Below are 14,617 nucleotides of genomic sequence, written 5' to 3' on the forward strand. Positions count from 1 at the left end.
GATGGTATCCAGTTTGCAAATTAATTCCAGTTCTGCAGCTTCACGTTGGAGTCTGTTTTTGAAGTTTTTTTTGTTGAAGAGTTGTCACTTTTAGATCTGTTATTGAGTGACCAGAGAGATTGAAGTGTTCTCCTACTGATTTTTGAATGTTATGATTCCTGATCTCAGATTTGTGTCCATTTATTCTTTTGCATAGAGACTGTCCGGTTTGGCCAATGTACATGGCAGAGGGGCATTGCTGGCATATGATGGCATATATCACATTGGTAGATGTGCAGGTGAACGAGCCCCTGATGATGTGGCTAATGTGGTTAGGTCCTATGATGGTGTCCCTTGAATGGATATGCGGACAGAGTTGGCACTGGGGTTTGTTGCAGGGTTTGGTTCCTGGGTTGGTGTTTTTGATGTGTGGTGTGTAGTTGCTGGTGAGTATTTGCTTCAGATTTGGGGGGCAGTAGGTTTAGCCACTGGCTACTCCAGACATCCATTTACAGTCCCCCTGAACCACAGATTCCCAATTATCCTCTTTTTTCCCCAGGTATAAACTGGGGTTCTGCTCCTCCCTTTGCAGTTTGTGCTCACCAAATGCTTTAGCTTCACACAAGCATCAGCTGCTTTTTGGAAAGAAATCAGAGGCTTCTCCCAAATACCTTGTCCAGTCTCTTCAGAACATATGTGCAGGAACTGTTCCTATGTGAAAAGATCAAACAATTGATCATAATTCTCTGCCCCCTTCCCCTTGACCCATTTTCTCATTCAATCACACAGTGTATACCACACATTCCCTATGACTCATCTTGTCATTAATTCTGAGATCTCACTCTATACACTTCAGGAGTAATTTGAAAATTTTGCAGTACAACCTTTTTAAACTCCTATTTCAAAGCCTGTTCAATTGGCATTTCATTAAATACATGTAAGGCTTTACCCAAGAGCTTAGTAAACAAAGTTGGGACTTCCTTATCCTCTGGTACTTTATGTACTTTGCAGAGTCTTTCAAAACTGGTAAGGAATTAGTCTGTTTCTCTGTACACAGAACACAGTTTATCCAAATGTGGTGTTCCTTGGGGAGAGAAAGTACCCGTGGGCTGTGGAATCCCTTTTCTCCATTTTCAGATTATATGGCCCCTCTACCCCTGCTAAGGTTTCCTTTTCTTTCAGCTCAATGGCTTATTGGTGAGCAACTGCTTCTGCTTCCGGGGCCCGCTTGTGTGCTGCTTCTTGCCCGTTCGGTTCACTTCCCATTGTTGGTATTCACACACTCTCGTTGTTTGGTTTCTCATTTCTGGTGTGCTCATCGTCCTTGCTCAGCCTCTCATATTAGGCTTTTTGCTCCTTTTCTAAACTAGCCAGCTCTGACTTTGCTGGTGTTTCACTGTCGCTCATTTTAAATGTCCTCTGTTCTGTTTCCACACCTGAAATAAACAAACAGAAAATAATAAAACTGTAACCTTTCTGTGATTGTTCCCAGCCTTTTCACTTGGGTGGGGATCACTTAAAACTATTTTACCAGTGATTCAATTATAAATCTCAGTTAAATAGCAAGCCGTGTGTCAATCCTGTTCAGCTATGCCAATGGGAAGCTTTGGGGTTCACCTAGGCCAGTAAGGGGTTCAATCACCACCTGCTTTTTAACTCTGAGTGCCTAGGATGCTATACTGCTGTTGCTCAGAGCCCTGACACCAACAGGCAGCATACAAACATGCTGGCCACACCCTGGCTTCCACTGCCCAATTACTCTTTGCTGGGGAACCTCAGCAACAGTTCCAGCCCTGAGTTCTTCCCCCCCAAAAGTCTTTCTCTGCAGTACTTTGATTCAAGTGGAGGGTTTGTCAGCCCCAATTAAGTTAATAAACTATGTACTTACTCTCTCTGTAAAGGAGCAGAAAGCTTGATAAGGTTTTGTGAGTAACACAGTAAGAAGGGCAGAGCATTGCAGAGAGGCATTTTTGAGGAGAAGTTGGGACTGGGAGGGTTTTGGTGTCACCCTGCAAGGCATAACCAGGTGTGTAGAAGGCTATTGTGCTGAGCATGCTGTTGCTGTCAGTGCTCTGAACCAAGGCTGCACAGCACAGAGGCACCCACGGTACAGGGCAAGTGATGATAAAACCCCTTCCTGGTCTGGGCTGAACCCCAGAGTGTCGCAGCACATGTATAAGGGAGCAGAGCAAAGGTTATACATGTAACCTTTAAACTGGCGCTTCCTGATGTGAATGCTTTCTGCCTCTGTCCTTTCCAAGATCTGATTGAATGAGTCATACATACAAACCTCCCAAGATTATTCTATATGTAGAGTCAAAAATTCCTGTCCTTTGTGAAAGTGTTCAAACCTTCAGAAAACAAACACATCAAACACATTGGGCAGGGACTAGACATGATGGAGAATTTTAGAAAGAAAGGTGAACATTTGGCAAACAATTTTAAAAAGTCCTATGGATTATTCCAGTTGTATAATACTTGCCCTTACCCACTCAACACAGATTTTTTTTTTTAAGGACAATTTGGTTTGATTTTGAATAGCACGTTGACATATCATGGTAATGTAACTGTTGTATTTGAAAGAAATGAGGTAAGATCACATTTATTTGAATATCCCAAACATTTCAGAAGTACACATTTTGCTTCCTTTGGAATGGTTCTTAAAAAGACATGGTCAGATTTTTAATTTTTGGCTTTTGCCCTGCTTTGGTCTGCATAATATTTGTTAAACGTTTGAAATAAGATTGCTTTTCATACCTTTCTGTCCTTTTTCTCCTCTGGCAAACAAGTATCCATTACACACCCTACACATAAGTGTATGCTTGGACCCCCACACTGCACACGTGCAGATGTTTGCAAACTGTTCAGTATTTGTGAAGGATGAATACCTAAGCTTTGTGTTAAGTGAATACAGTTTTGACTTGAACAGTGCTCCTTGTGCAGGGATTTCTCCATGTTTGAGCTGACAAGATCAGAGTCTTAGTACCTTCTTTCAGGATAGTATGGGGAATTGACTTATCACGTTTCTTTTTTACCGAGCTATGTAAGTATAATATTCTTCTCAGCTTCAGAATTGTAGTTTTAATCTTAAATATGTATGTATTTATAAAAGGCTAGTCCTCTCTCAACTTGATACCCTTCACACTCCTCTGTACAGGGCCATCCACGTTGTTAGTGCAATATAAGTAACAAGGATGATGATTTAAGTATCATAAGGTTATGAATTCTAAACATCGTTTTTAAAATCGAAAGAAATAACATCTTAAAGTTTGGGGCTTAAGAAATGTGTCGCTCATTTAAGTCTTGTTAATCTTCTTGGTATGTATCAAGTTATTCTAAATGTGCTTTGATTCAGAATGTAGTCTGAAAGAACAAACTCCATTTTAATACTATCCAAAATCTACATTTTACCAAAAATCCTTTAACTATGGGTCTCGTATTATATAGTTCCTCTTTGGCATGAAAGTGCTTCTAAACCAGATTTCTCATTAGGCATCAAAAGGGTTGATTTAAACATTTGCAATACTATTTCATACCAATCCTGGAAAAAGTAATAAGTAAAGTCAGACTGAATCATTTGAACCATATTTTGCATAGTTGGAAAAAGAAAATTAGCACTGAGACTTTGATACTGTCTTTCTCTTTACTGCTGCTAATCAAGTGTAAATTGAATTCAGAAAGTTGTGGTTATTCACTTCACATGACCCCTGCTGGGAGATTTAGAGTTTCATGCTGCTTCATCTTGCTACAGACCACATATGATTGACATAATTAATCAAAGATTATACCACTAATCGGCAACAGAACACAACACAGCAGAGAGAACTCAATTAAAGCTTCTTATCCTCCAATCTGAAAGATCGGTCATGTGAGAGCTCAAAACCCAGCTTCCTATTTTTGCTTAAGACCATAATTATTTAACTTCTATATTTGCTTCTGCGGGGTAGTTTAGCTAAGTCATTTAAAAATCATGCCTTCCTTGCTGTATCGGGATTTAACACTTTGATTCCTGCATCTAATTATTTTCAAAGAAATATCAAAATCTGTTTAAAACTAATATTCAACAGGCTGAAATAATTTAGAAAGCAGTAAGCTATAGGACACAGATGTGTCTCACTAAAACTTGGCCTCTGGGACTTAACTACCAGTCCTTATAGGACTGAAAAAGGAAAACTGTGGTGACCTTAGAACTTAAGGGTCAAATTCACCATTTGCTCACAAAGCTAAAGCAATCAGGCTTTGTGCTGAGAATGGTGTGGCATTTCAGCTGCTTTTCTACCTTGGTTTGGGAGCAGCTGCCCATCCATGGAGTTTTGGGACCATGGAATCTGCCCTTGAGCACCTGGCATTTTTTACTAAAACTGCCAGCAAGAGGGTGAGCAATAATTCTTACAGAACGCACCCAGAATTGTACCAGATATCTTTCAAAGCATACCAGAAAGACAGGTCTCTGGCCTGTGGAGTTTACAGTCTGAGTAGATGGGATATGGCAGAGAGAAGTAGTGGGTAGAGGACAAGAGGAAAGTGTAACAAAAATAGGATGAATTTGCTTTGGAGGTTCTGCTTGTCCTTTTTTGCAGGGAGTCCTTTTTTTACTGTGGGGTGAACAAGGGAGAAGGGAACAGTAACAAAGAGATTGTGGGGATGGAAGAGAGGAACAGGGAGATAGGTGGAAGATGAAGGAATGGAAAGGGTGAGAGTGTGAAGGAGAAAACAGTGGAGAGGAGGTGGTTGTGGAGGTTGGCAGTAGGAGTGGTTTGATAGCTGGAGAGAGGTGGAAGAAAGTTTAGATCAGGCAGCCAGATGACAACCGGAGAGCATCCAGAGTTTTAGTGGCAAAAGTCTGATAGTTTGAGGAGAATGGTGTGGGTTACAGGTCTGTGGATGTTGGTGGAATGTGGACCCCAAGGCGCTGGAGTTCTGTTGTTGAGATCTGGGCTGCAGTTTGGAAACTTATTGAGCAAATATAAAGATTTTTAGCAAAACAAGTTGTAGCAGGCAGCAGCTTAGGGTATGTCTACACTACAAGAGTAGTTCGATTCAACTTAACTCGAATTTGTGGAATCGACCTTACGAAGTCGAATTTGTGTATCCACACTAAGGACACTAATTCGACTTTGTGAGTCCACACTAACGGGGCAAGCGTCGACATTGGAAGCGGTGCACTGTGGGCAGCTATCCCACAGTTCCCGCAGTCCCCGCTGCCCATTGGAATGCTGGATAGAGCCCCCAATGCCTGCTGGGGGAAAAAATGTGTCGAGGGTGGTTTTGGGTAACTGTCATCATTGAACCGTCACTCCCGCCCTCCCTCCCTGAAAGTGCCGGCGGGAAATCTGTTCACACACTTTTCTGGTCAGTGACAGCGCGGACGCCACAGCACTGCGAGCATGGAGCCCACTGCGATCATCGCTGCACTTATGGCCGTTGTCAACTCCTCGCACCTTATCGTCCACCTCTTCCACAGTCAGCTGCTGAGAAATCGGGCGAGGAGGCTCCGGCAGCACGGTGAGGACATGAAGTGTCAGAGTGGCACAGACCTCTCAGAAAGCACGGGATCCCGCGCCGTGAAGATCATGGTGGCAATGGGTCATGTTCATGCTGTGGAACGGCGATTCTGGGCCCGGGAAACAAGCATGGACTGGTGGGCCCGCATAGTGCTGCAGGTCTGGGATGAATCTCAGTGGCTGCGAAACTTCAGGATGCGTAAGGGCACTTTCCTTGAACTGTGTGACTTGCTGTCCCCTGCCCTGAAGCGCAAGGACACCCGGATGCGAGCAGCCCTGACTGTGCAGAAGCGAGTGGCCATAGCCCTCTGGAAACTTGCAATGCCAGACAACTACCGGTCAGTAGCGAACCACTTTGGTGTGGGCAAATCTACCGTGGGGGTTGCTGTGATGCAAGTAGCCCATGCAATCGTTGAGCTACTGCTCTCAAAGGTAGTGACCCTGGGAAACGTCCAGGTCATCATAGATGGCTTCGCCGCGATGGGATTCCCAAACTGCGGTGGGGCTATAGATGGAACTCACATCCCTATCCTGGGACAGGACCATCAGGCCAGCCAGTATATTAACCGAAAGGGCTACTTTTCAATGGTGCTGCAAGCACTGGTGGACCATAGGGGACGTTTTACCAACATCAACATCGGGTGGCCGGGCAAGGTTCATGACGCGCGTGTTTTCAGGAACTCTGGTCTCTTTAGACGTCTGCAGGAAGGTAGTTTCTTCCCGGACCACAAAATAACTGTTGGGGATGTGCAGATGCCTACAGTGATCCTCGGGGACCCAGCCTACACGCTAATGCCCTGGCTCATGAAGCCCTATACAGGCGCCTTGGACAGTGAGAAGGAACTCTTCAACTACTGGCTGAGCAAGTGCAGAATGGTGGTGGAGTGTGCTTTCGGACGTCTCAAGGGGAGATGGCGAAGCTTACTGACTCGCTCGGATCTCAGCGAAACCAATATCCCCATTGTTATTGCTGCTTGCTGTGTGCTCCACAATCTCTGTGAGAGCAAGGGGGAAACCTTTATGGCAGGATGGGAGGTTGAGGCAAATCGCCTGGCTGCTGATTACGCTAAGCCAGACACCCGTGCGATTAGAAGAGCCCAGCGGGAAGCGCTGTGCATCCGGGAGGCTTTGAAAGCTAGGTTCCTCAGCGAGCAGCGTGACATGTGACTGTTCAGTTTCTTTACAGAGAAGCTGAACTTGCCCCTGTTTCTTTACCCAGTTATTGTTGACTCTCCTCTGCAGTTACATACCCTGTTCACCCCGTTTCCCCCCTTCCAACACACGTGTAAAAATAAAATACATGTTCCATTGTTACTTAACAAAGGTTTCTTTATTAATGACATTGCGTTAAAGGGTTGAAACTGGGACGCAGACTGTGCTGGGTAGCGTGTGCAGTGATGTAAAGACCGCCTCTAAACTCGAGGAATGACAGGCTCCTGCTCCTAGAGCGGTCCGCAGTGCCGGACTGGTCGTTTCAACGGAGCCTGCCATCCCTCCTTTTTGGGACTCTGTGTGCGGGGGCTATGTGACCTTGTTGCGGAGGAGGACGGTTACAGATTCCTCTGCTGCGTGGCTCTGTGGTCCAGGACAAGGACCGCTGCATAAGATCTGTAACCGCCCTCCCCCGCTACAAAGTCACATACCCCCCCTCCCACACAGAACATGGAAACCACCATACCGACCAGGGTGCCTACTGACTGCACTGTGTGTGTTACCTGCTGCTGATCCTGCCCCCGTATCTGTACCCTGGTAAAGGTGACTGTCCTATGCAATTACCAACCCCCTTCCCCCTCCCCCTTCAAACACAGTCTTCTGTACAAAAACATGACGGAAACAGTAATTAACAGCAAAGTATTTTTAATAATCAACTAGATAGTTAGGGGATGAAACTGGGACTGGGGCTTGGGTGAGTCAGGAAGGGAAGGACTTCTCAAAATTTAGGGAATGAGAGCTTTTGGGTACTTGAGCACTCTGCTGGGGTGCTGTGACAGTTTTCACGCCCCCTGGTGCCCCTCCTTGTTATTTTGGGTGAGGGGGGTATGGGACTTTGTGGTGGGGGAGGGTGGTTGCAGATACACTGCAGGGGGGCTCTGTCCTCCTGCCTGCGGTCCTGCAGAACATCCACAAGGCAGGAGCATGTCCATTTGCTCCCTCATTAGTCCAAGCAGCGTTTGAGTTGCCTGCTTGTCTTCCTCACGCCACCTCTCCTCCCGTTCGCTGTGTGAGCGCTGGTACTGAGAGAGGTTCTCCCTCCACTGGCTCTGCTGGGCCGCCTCGGCTCGGGAGCAGCCCATAAGTTCAGCGAACATCTCATCCCGTGTCTTTTTCTTTCACCGCCTAATCTGCGCCAGCCTCTGTGAGGGGGATGCTGTGGCAGGTCTGGAGACAGTCGAAGCTGTGTGATGGGAAAAAGGGAGTGAATTCCTTGCAAAGATACATTTTTGCGAACAATGAACACGGTCTAGTCTGTCTTCTGTGAACAAGACCATGCACAGCACCTATCTCATGCGCACTCCTGCTGCAGGCAATCCGGAAAGCATAAACTCTGCCCCTGTTCCACCCCCTCGCAGTCTCTCCCGCCCCTTGGAATTCTGGCTTGAGATCCCAGTGCCTGATGGGGCAAAAATCATTGTCGCGGGTGGTTCTGGGTACATGTCGTCAGTCATTCCTTCCTCCAGGAAAGCAATGGCAGACAATCATTTCGTGCCCTTTTTCCCTGGATTGCCCTGGCAGACGCCATAGTGTGGCAACCATGGAGCCTGTTTTGCCTTTTGTCACTGTCACTGTATGTGTACTAGATGCCGCGGACAGAGGCGATTCAGCAGCGCTACACAGCAGCATTCATTTGCTTTTGCATGACAGCAGAGATGGTTAGCAGCCGTTCTGTACCGTCTACCATGCCATTGTAAATTGGCAATGAGATGACGGTTACCAGTCCTATTGCACTATACCTTCTGCTGCTGTCATAGGTGCCCCTGGCTGAGATCAGCCGGGGGCGCAAAAGACAAAACTGGGAATGACTCCCCGAGTCAATCCCTGCTTTATGGTATCTAAAAATAGAATCAGTCTTGCCTAGAATATGGGGCAAGTGTACTAGAGATCCAGTGTATCAGAGAACCAGAGAGCACAGCCACTCCATGTCAGATCATGCAGGAATGATGAGCTGCATGCCATTCACAGAGGGTGCTCCTGCAACAACCCCACCTGTTGCTTCCCTCCTCCCCCAGCCTTCCTGGGCTACCATTGCAGTGTCCCCCCATTTGTGTGATGAAGTAATAAAGAATGCAGGAATAAGAAACAGTGACTTGTTAGTGAAATGAAATGAGGGAAAGGCAGCCTCCAGCTGCTATGATAGTCCAGACAGGACATTAAGCAGTGTGGGGGAGAGGAGACCAGCATTCTGCTGCTATGATAATCCAGGCAGTACAGAATCTTTTCTTTACACATGAAGGGCGGGGGCTGATTGGGCTCAGCCCCCTGTTGCTATGATGAAGACGGTTACCAGCCGTTCTGTACCATCTACTGGGAAGCAGTAGCACTCATGGGCTGATGATGAGGACGGATAGCAGTCCTATTGCACTACACCATCTGCCACAAGGCTGATGATGAGGACGAATATCAGCCATATTGTACCGTCTGCCACCAAGGAGTGGGGGCGAGGATGCTACAGTACAGTGCCACAGCATCGCATCTACCAGCAGCATTCAGTACACATAGGGTGACATTTAAAAGAGTCAAGAGACGATTTTTTCCCCTTTTCCTTCTGGGGGTGGGGGTACATTGACGAGCTATGCCTTGAACCACCGCGGACAATGTGTTTGACCCTACAGGTATTGGGAGCTCAGCCAAGAATGCAAATGCTTTTCGGAGACTGCAGGAACTGTGGGATAGCTTGCGTCCTCAGTCCCCCCTCCCTCCCTTCCTCCATGAGCGTCCATTTGATTCTTTGGCTTTCCGTTACGCTTGTCATGCAGCAGCGTGCTGAGTCTCTGCTATGGCGTCTGTCTGGAGATTTTTTAAAAATACTTTGGACCAGGCCTAACATTACACTAATTTTCTTAATTAGATGCAGGAGTTGCCGAGCAAGATCACCCTGAGGAGGGTCACTGAAGGAGATAGAGAGCGCATGCTGCGTGAAAGCCAGCACAAACCAGGGGCCTATGCTGCCATGCTCATGGAGGCAATGCTCCCAGAATACCTCATGAAAGCCTGGCGCGGAAAAGTGTGCTACCACGGAGCACCCAATAAGGCAGCTCTCCCCAGGAACCTCATGCGGAGGCTTTTCAATTACCTCCAGGAGAGCTTCGTGGAGTTCTCCCAGGAGGATTTCTGTTCTATCCCCATATATATAGACCTCCTTTTCACATAGTTCAGATTCCTGTTACATTAATAATAAAAGTTTACATGTTTAAAGCACTTACCAACTGATCCTTCCCCTGATTCAGGGTCCGGGGTAACTGCTGGGGAGGGTTGGTAGGGGATCTCCGTGAGGGTGATGAAGAGAACCTGGCTGTCAGGGAAACCAGCCTTGTAAGCGCTGTCGCCTGCCTCGTCCTCCACAAACCCTTCCTCATCTTCCCCATCCGCGAACATCGCCGAGGAACTGCCCGTCGACACTATCCCATCGTCAGAGTCCACGGTCACTGGTGGGGCAGTGGTGGCAGACCCACCGAGAATGGCATATGCAGTGCCTCGTAGAAGCAGCATGTCTGGGGCTGGGATCCGGAGCGTCCGTTGGCCACTTTGATCTTTTGGTAGCCTTGTCTCAGGTCCTTGATTTTCACGCAGCACTGCGTTGCATCCCGGCTGTATCCTCTGTCTGTCATGGCTTTGGAGACCTTCTCGTAGATCTTCGCGTTCCGTTTTTTGGAGCGCAGCTCCGAAAGCACAGACTCATCGCCCCACACAGTGATCAGATCCAAGACTTCCCGGTCAGTCCATGCTGAGGCCCTCTTTCTACTCTGAGATTGCATGGACTCCTCTGCTGGAGAGCTCTGCATCGTTGCCGGTGTTGCTGAGCTCGCCACGATGTCCAAACAGGAAATGAGATTCAAACTGGCCAGACAGGAAAAGGAATTCAAATTTTCCCGGGGCTTTTCCTGTGTGGCTGGTCAAAACATCCAAGCTCGGACTGCTGTCCAGAGCGTCAACAGAGTGGTGCACTGTGGGATAGCTCCCGGAGCTACTAAGGTCGATTTCCGTCCACACACAGCCTAATTCAACATAGCCATGTCGAATTTAGTGCTACTCCTCTCATCGGGGAGGAGTACAGAATTCGAACTAAAGAGCCCTCTAGGTCAAACTAATTAGCTTCCTGGTGTGGACGGGTGCACGGTTAAGTCGAATTAACACTGCTAAATTCGACACAAACTCCTAGTGTAGACCAGGCCTTAGTTATATATATTTTCCCCTCTGACCGAACTCATTGTGCTTTAAGTTTAAATTCTATATCTCTTAATTATTTCCCTAAGCTTCATTCTCCTCCCTAATACAAGCATAGGGGAAACTACTGTAAAAGCCTGTAAATGTTTGAGAGCTTATTCTTGGTTACCGTACTTCAGATCTTCAGTAGCAGGTGACAACAAAGGGACTAAAAGGAGAATAAACCCAGAGATGGACTAAATTGGTAAAGTTTATAGGTATCTTTTCTATTTATTTCACAGTAACTGTGTGCCTTTCTGCTGAAAAGGGGGGGAAAATATTTTCTCAAAACATTTAAGGTACAGTATGTTCTTCAGCTCCCTTACAAAAGGCTGCATTGACTTGTTTCAAGCTTCACATTGTTTGAGATCTTACTTTAAAAGGCTTTTCAGCTCATAATGATATGAGAGACAGCTTTAAACTCATTAAGCTTATGCACAAATGAGGTGCTTAAGGGCACGAGTCGGTGTGCCAGTTACCAGGATAGCTTTTTGTTATTGCCCCTTTAGATTAGTGACTGAGAAGCATTAAGACAAATAATATTGACTAAAGTGATTTTAGCATAGTTTATAGAGCTAAAGTCACTACATCTTCATTTGGAACGCCATTGAGTGCAATAAACAGTTACAGTAGTATTACTTGTTTGTCTTATCAAATATAGTGGATGCATGTTGATCTTTGCTGAAGGGTATTTATGTTAAGTAATTCTTGTGGGTTATATAGCTGTAAATATTTTTGTATGTTGTGCTGTGAGGATTTCAGCATTTGTTTTTTACAGGATGTGTATTTTGCTAATATTAAAATTGGGACATTAATAAGGTCTTTTAAAAAGGATAATAATAAAATGCTCATGGGGGGTGGCATGTGTGACCCCAGTGCAGTTTTAGCATAGGAAATGTGGGCTGTAGACTCATGGAAACATTGAAGAAGGGAAAGTCGGAAGAGTCAGTTGCATAATTTTTTATTAGAAGGTTAGGATTTCTTCACTAACTTCTGTCCTTTTTGTCTTGGAAAACAATTTTTGCTTGTTTTGACTACAGCTGAAATGTGTCATATTTTGATTTTGTTTAACAAACAAAACTTGTGATTCAGCTGTTTACTATGCCAGAATAACTATGTGCCAGTATCACTGAGCATGCCAATACTACTCTGGAGATAGTGCTTGTTGTAATAAGTCTCTTTGTCCTGCAATAATAGTTACTTTATTTTTTTTTTAAATTATTTGTGCTGGAGGGTCAAAATTTAAAAACTACCCATAATTCTATATCTAACAAGAAGCTGGTCAGACTCTGACAGCTTTTGGTCAGGTTCTGGTCTAAAACAGTTTATACACAAGTTTCCCTTTAAATGTAAATAATTAACCAAAGGGCCTTTCCTGGAAAGACAAATAAGGGATAGATAAAGTGTAATATTTTATGTATCTCTTCATTGCAGAGGACTGACCCGCAGCTCCTTGCCCAATTCTACTATGCAGATGAAGAACTAAATCAAGTAGCAGCTGAACTGGACTGTTTGGATGGAAGAAAAGACCCACAAAGATGCACATTGCTAGTCAACCAATTCCGCTCTTGTCAGGTAACCAGAATGGCATGTTCTCAGCTATGTTTTATATTGTTTTGTTTACACAGATTTATTGCCTAGTTTTTGGAATTATAACCAAATCCTTAAGAAACATGCATTGATAAATGGAATTCCTTCTTAAACTAAAGTTGTTTCACATTTGCTCTCAAAGAATTGTGCATAAAGAAAATCTACAAACAACTGCTCTTGAGTTAAAGATTTGTAAATATGTATACAATAAAGTTTAGATACTTTTCACATATGAAATATTGTATACCATGGTCAGAATTTACCAGTGGTTACTGAAATCTGGAATCTGAGATATTGCAGGATTTCAGACACTACCATATAGTAACTTCTTTTGTAAATGTTGATGTTTTTAATGGTATTTACTGTTTAAAATTACCTAAACTTCAAATTACATGACAGGAGTAGCTTCCCATCAGTCATTTATGTAGATGGGGAAAAAATGATTGGCTTTTCGATTAGATCTTAAGTTTTGGAGAGAATATGATCTGTTTAGTGCAAAGAGCCTTGAAGATAAGAAGGGACAACTAAGGTTTCCTTACTTCTACTGCACAAAGCAAGGCGTTTCAGCTGTAACCTGTGTTAAGAACCAGAGTCTTTCTATGGGTTTACTAACATAATCTGCTTTGTATATAACATCTGTTTTTATTTATAAAATGAATCAGGATATTACTTACTGAAACTATGGTGTTTTTTGTAAGTGAGATTCTGTGGCAAAAAGCTGAGATACAGCAAAGATCAATTAGATTAGGGGTCTCAAACTCCCAGCCTGCGGGCCATCTGTGGCCTGCGAACCACCCCAACGTGGCCTGTGGAGCTCCAGCAGTTTTGGGGCTCTCTCGATCTGTTGGCCCCACCTGTTGCCTCCGGGCACTCCCCCTCCAGGAGCCCCGGCAGCGTAGCGAAGCTAAGCGGCATCTGCCTGCTCACTCCAGTGGCTGCCAGGCCCTCCCTGCGGCCCTGGGGCAGGGTGGAGCTGTACCTCGATGTGCTGCCCCTGCCCCAAACACCCCTGCAACCAATGGGATGCAGTGGGGGTGGTGCCTGGGGGCAGCAGTGCATGGAGCCCCCCTGGCCTGCCCTGCCCCGCCTGGAGCCCCAGGTAAGTGCCGACCCCCCAACCTTCTTCCAGAGCCTGCACCCCCTTCCCATACACGTCCTCCTGCCCCCAAACTCCCTCCCAGAGCCTGTACCCCTCCTCCTGCACCCCTGCCCCAGCCCATAGCCTGCACCCAGCACCCAAACTCCCTCCCAGAGCATATCCCAGACCACCTCCCCCACCCAAACTCCCTCCCGGAGCCTTAGGCAGTTGGGGGGTGGAGGTTTGGGAGGGTGGAGTTTTGGGGGGCAGGTTCTGGGCAGCATGAGTGACATTATTGGCCCGCTTGGAGGATTTGAGGATTGGCACTGGCCCTAAGGTAAACTGAGTTTGAGACACCTGAATTAGATCATTGTAGTAGGGTCTTCGGTAGAGTGGGTGGCCTGGTTATTAGCATCCACTGAGCTGGGGGAGGATAGTGGTAGGGAACTCTGGCCTGCCCACTCGAATGAGTTCTCACCCAGGGCCCTAGCAGAGTCAGTAGCATTGAACCCTGGGGGGTTGTGGATCCTCTGTTATACCCTCACTGGATCGCTTCCTGCCATTACTCTCTCCACTTCTGATCTCAGATAAGAAGAAAGAAACAAAATTAAAAGGAAACCAAATCATCAGTCCCAGACCAACCCAGTCCCAGAGTTCTCCATGCTCAGTGGCAAGAACTTCCCTTTCTAAGCATACACTTTTTCGCAAGGTCTAGTGAGGTGAATGAAAGTCCTCAGTGGAATGTGAGAACAAATAGAATGGATAGGAATAAAACTTCATTTACACCTCTGCCAAATTAAAAAGAAGAGGAATGCTAAAGAGAATGTATTGACTAGCTTTTTTGCTGGAATTGCTTACTGTTCCTACGATCAATAAGACCACTAAGACTTGCAAAAAAAGAGTTGCTAATTTGGTGAAAAATACCATCCATTAATCAGGTTAAAATGATACTGAAGAGCGGTATACCGTCAGCATACCAAGCACCCATATTAGGTGAGCTGAATCTAGGGACATAGGGGAAAAAGAGTAATGTACTGTCTGCTCT

General features: G+C 45.7%; 1 protein-coding gene across 7 annotated transcripts in view; it reads left to right on the forward strand.

The window, feature by feature from the left end:
* ZFYVE28 (zinc finger FYVE-type containing 28) overlaps positions 1 to 14,617 on the forward strand; it is a 298,503-nt gene that overhangs the window by 145,158 nt on the left and 138,728 nt on the right. For all 7 annotated transcript variants that reach the window (XM_039539486.1, XM_039539482.1, XM_039539481.1 and 4 more), the window contains exon 2: positions 12,339 to 12,479. In XM_039539486.1, the coding sequence (XP_039395420.1) occupies positions 12,339 to 12,479 (141 nt within the window). The remainder of the gene's footprint in view (positions 1 to 12,338; positions 12,480 to 14,617) is intronic.

This window comes from Mauremys reevesii, linkage group 5, assembly GCF_016161935.1.
Source record: "Mauremys reevesii isolate NIE-2019 linkage group 5, ASM1616193v1, whole genome shotgun sequence".
NCBI classification, from domain to species: domain Eukaryota; kingdom Metazoa; phylum Chordata; order Testudines; family Geoemydidae; genus Mauremys; species Mauremys reevesii.